General features: G+C 41.5%; 1 protein-coding gene across 1 annotated transcript; it reads right to left on the bottom strand.

Moving 5' to 3' along the window:
- LOC137835504 (uncharacterized) lies at window positions 1-1,836 on the bottom strand. Its single transcript, XM_068644043.1, has one exon. It carries the CDS (start codon window positions 1,834-1,836, stop codon window positions 1-3), a length of 1,836 nt encoding a protein of 611 aa, XP_068500144.1.
- Window positions 1,837-2,430: the final 594 nt, after the last annotated feature.

Here is a 2,430-nt window from a genome sequence, read left to right on the forward strand (position 1 = left end):
CTATCTGGGATCCAAGTCCACCATGGCTACTATTTTTTCAGCATCTCTATCCATCTTCAAATTCATTTTTAGACCTGCCGCATAACACTCCCGGGCATCTCTTTGATTGACATAAACTGTCGCTATCTCTCCTTTTTCTATTGGGAATTTCATGGCCAAATGCGGTGTTGACACGATTGCTCCTAACTTATTTAAGGAAGATCGTCCTAGCAACACATTGTATGAAGTGGATGCATCCACCACCAGATATCGGATTTTAATTTTTCTAATTTTGCTACCTCTTCCAAATGTTGTTACCAAATCAACATATCCCTTTGTGTTAACTCTTTCGCCTGAAAAGCCAATGATTTGCTCTCGGAAAGGCACTATGTCTTCTTCTCTCAAATGCAACCTTTTAAACGTATCCCAGAACAAGATATCAACCGAACTACCTTGATCAACCAGGGTCTTCATGACAGCATATTCGGCTATTTCAACCGTGATCACCATAGGATCATCATGATCTGGATCGATTTCTTGAAAGTCTTCGTCTGTGAAAAGCATTGGTGGTAAAGTTCTTCTTTTAAAAACATGATTAACAGCCCTGATATTTCTCCAATGTTGCTTTCGTGCAGATGAGGATTCCTTCCCAGAAAAACCTCCTGAGATCGTATTTATAAACCCCCTAACCGGCCTTCCCAAACTTCGCTCTCTGCTTCGTCTTACTGACTGGGTGTTTTGATAGATTCTATCTCCTCTTTCGTCTGGCCTTCCAATCCTTCTTTCATCTCTTTTTTCCACTCGTTTATTTTCTCTCCTTTCAAACCTTTCAACCCTTCTTTCACCCAGCTCTCGCCCTCTCACATCTCTCTCAGGACTCAACCATGCTCTTGCGTTTCCCCTTTGAACAAAACGTTTTAACTGCCCGGCATGAATCAACTCTTCTATTTTGTCTTTCAACCCAATACATTCTTCTGTATGATGACCAAGATTTTTATGATATTCACAATGTTTGGTGCGGTCTGCCCTTTCTGGTGTTCTTGCTTTTCTTGGTGATGGTATTATTTCGGCTGTCATGGCTTCCTGTAAAATTCTTGCTCTGTTTGTATTTAGAGGTGTGTATTGCTGGAACTTTCGACTTCTGAACTCTTCTCTGGCTCTTCTTGCAACAGGTGGGTGTTCTCTTTCTATCACCCTCTTCTCACCTCCATCAACCCTTACTTGGTTTCGAAACTCCCTTAATTCTTCCATTTGCATAAATTTTGATGCTCGTTGCCTTAGTTCATCCAAATTGATCTCAGGTTTCTTGCAAAGACTATCGGCAAATGGTCTCGGTTTTAATGCCGTTATCATATGATGCATGGTAACCTCTGGGCTAAGATTTCGGATTCCCAAAGCAACCTTTCCAAAACGTTCCATGAACATTCTTAAGGACTCTCCTTTCTCTTGTCTTATGTTCACTAAGGCGATTGACGTTAAATGATGAGGACGACTAGTTGCAAATTGAGCGCCGAACTTTTCTATCAACGTATCAAAACAATCTATACTCAAAGGTGGGAGGCGTGTAAACCAGCTCAATGCTGCCCCTTTCAGAGTTGTAGGAAATACTCTGCACATAACAGCATCATTCCATGTATACAAGCTGATTTGAGTAGTATATATTGCAATATGCTCATCAGGGTCCGTACTCCCATCATATTTGTCAATGGTCAAGTTCTTCCAATTGTCAGGCAACGGAGTATCAATTATAACATCATAAAATGGATGTTTTCTAGAAGATGTCCCTGCACAAACCCCAGAGCTTTCAAAGCCATCTTCTTCTGGTTTGGGAACTTTCGTTGTGATATAGCCTTTCATTCACTTGTATCCCAGGTTGAACAGTTTCGAAAGATGAATTCAAAACCGTTTCCTCTTGTAACTTTCTCCTCATGTGTGCGTTTTCGGCTCTCAACATACTCAATTCTTCTTCATTATTCTTTTTTAACATCTCGAATTCTTTTTGTAATTGGACCAACATTGCCATTGGCATGTTAACATTGTCTTCCCGATCTCCACCTTGTTCTCCTCCTTGACTCATCTTGTCTTTAACCCTTCTCAATTGACCCTCGGCCCCACGGTGGGCGCCAAAATGTTCTTACAGGAGGGACCAAGAACACTCGAAATAGGTTAACAAGACTAATCCTTCAATCTTGGGCTGAATACTATCTTGGGCTGGGTACTTGATTTCTCTCCTCGATGGGAACTCTTGGCTTCTCCTCTCGGCTGGTGCTCTCGGCTTCTCCTCACAACAGGTGGGGGGTACCTGCAAGTCGCTCCGATGCCAAAGTCAGAAAAGGTTTAATATTCATCAGATAAAATCACTCTTACCTTTTTCTTACTCTGGACTTCTATTTATAGGGTTTCCTTAATGGGCTTTTCTCCTTTTCTGTTGGACTTTCTCTTTACACCTTT

Source organism: Phaseolus vulgaris, chromosome 11 (genome assembly GCF_000499845.2).
Source record: "Phaseolus vulgaris cultivar G19833 chromosome 11, P. vulgaris v2.0, whole genome shotgun sequence".
NCBI lineage: Eukaryota > Viridiplantae > Streptophyta > Magnoliopsida > Fabales > Fabaceae > Phaseolus > Phaseolus vulgaris.

Coding starts and splice junctions, on each gene's coding strand:
- LOC137835504 (XM_068644043.1), bottom strand. CDS start 1,836: ATGAAAGGCTATATCACAACGAAAGTTCCCAAACCAGAAGAAGATGGC.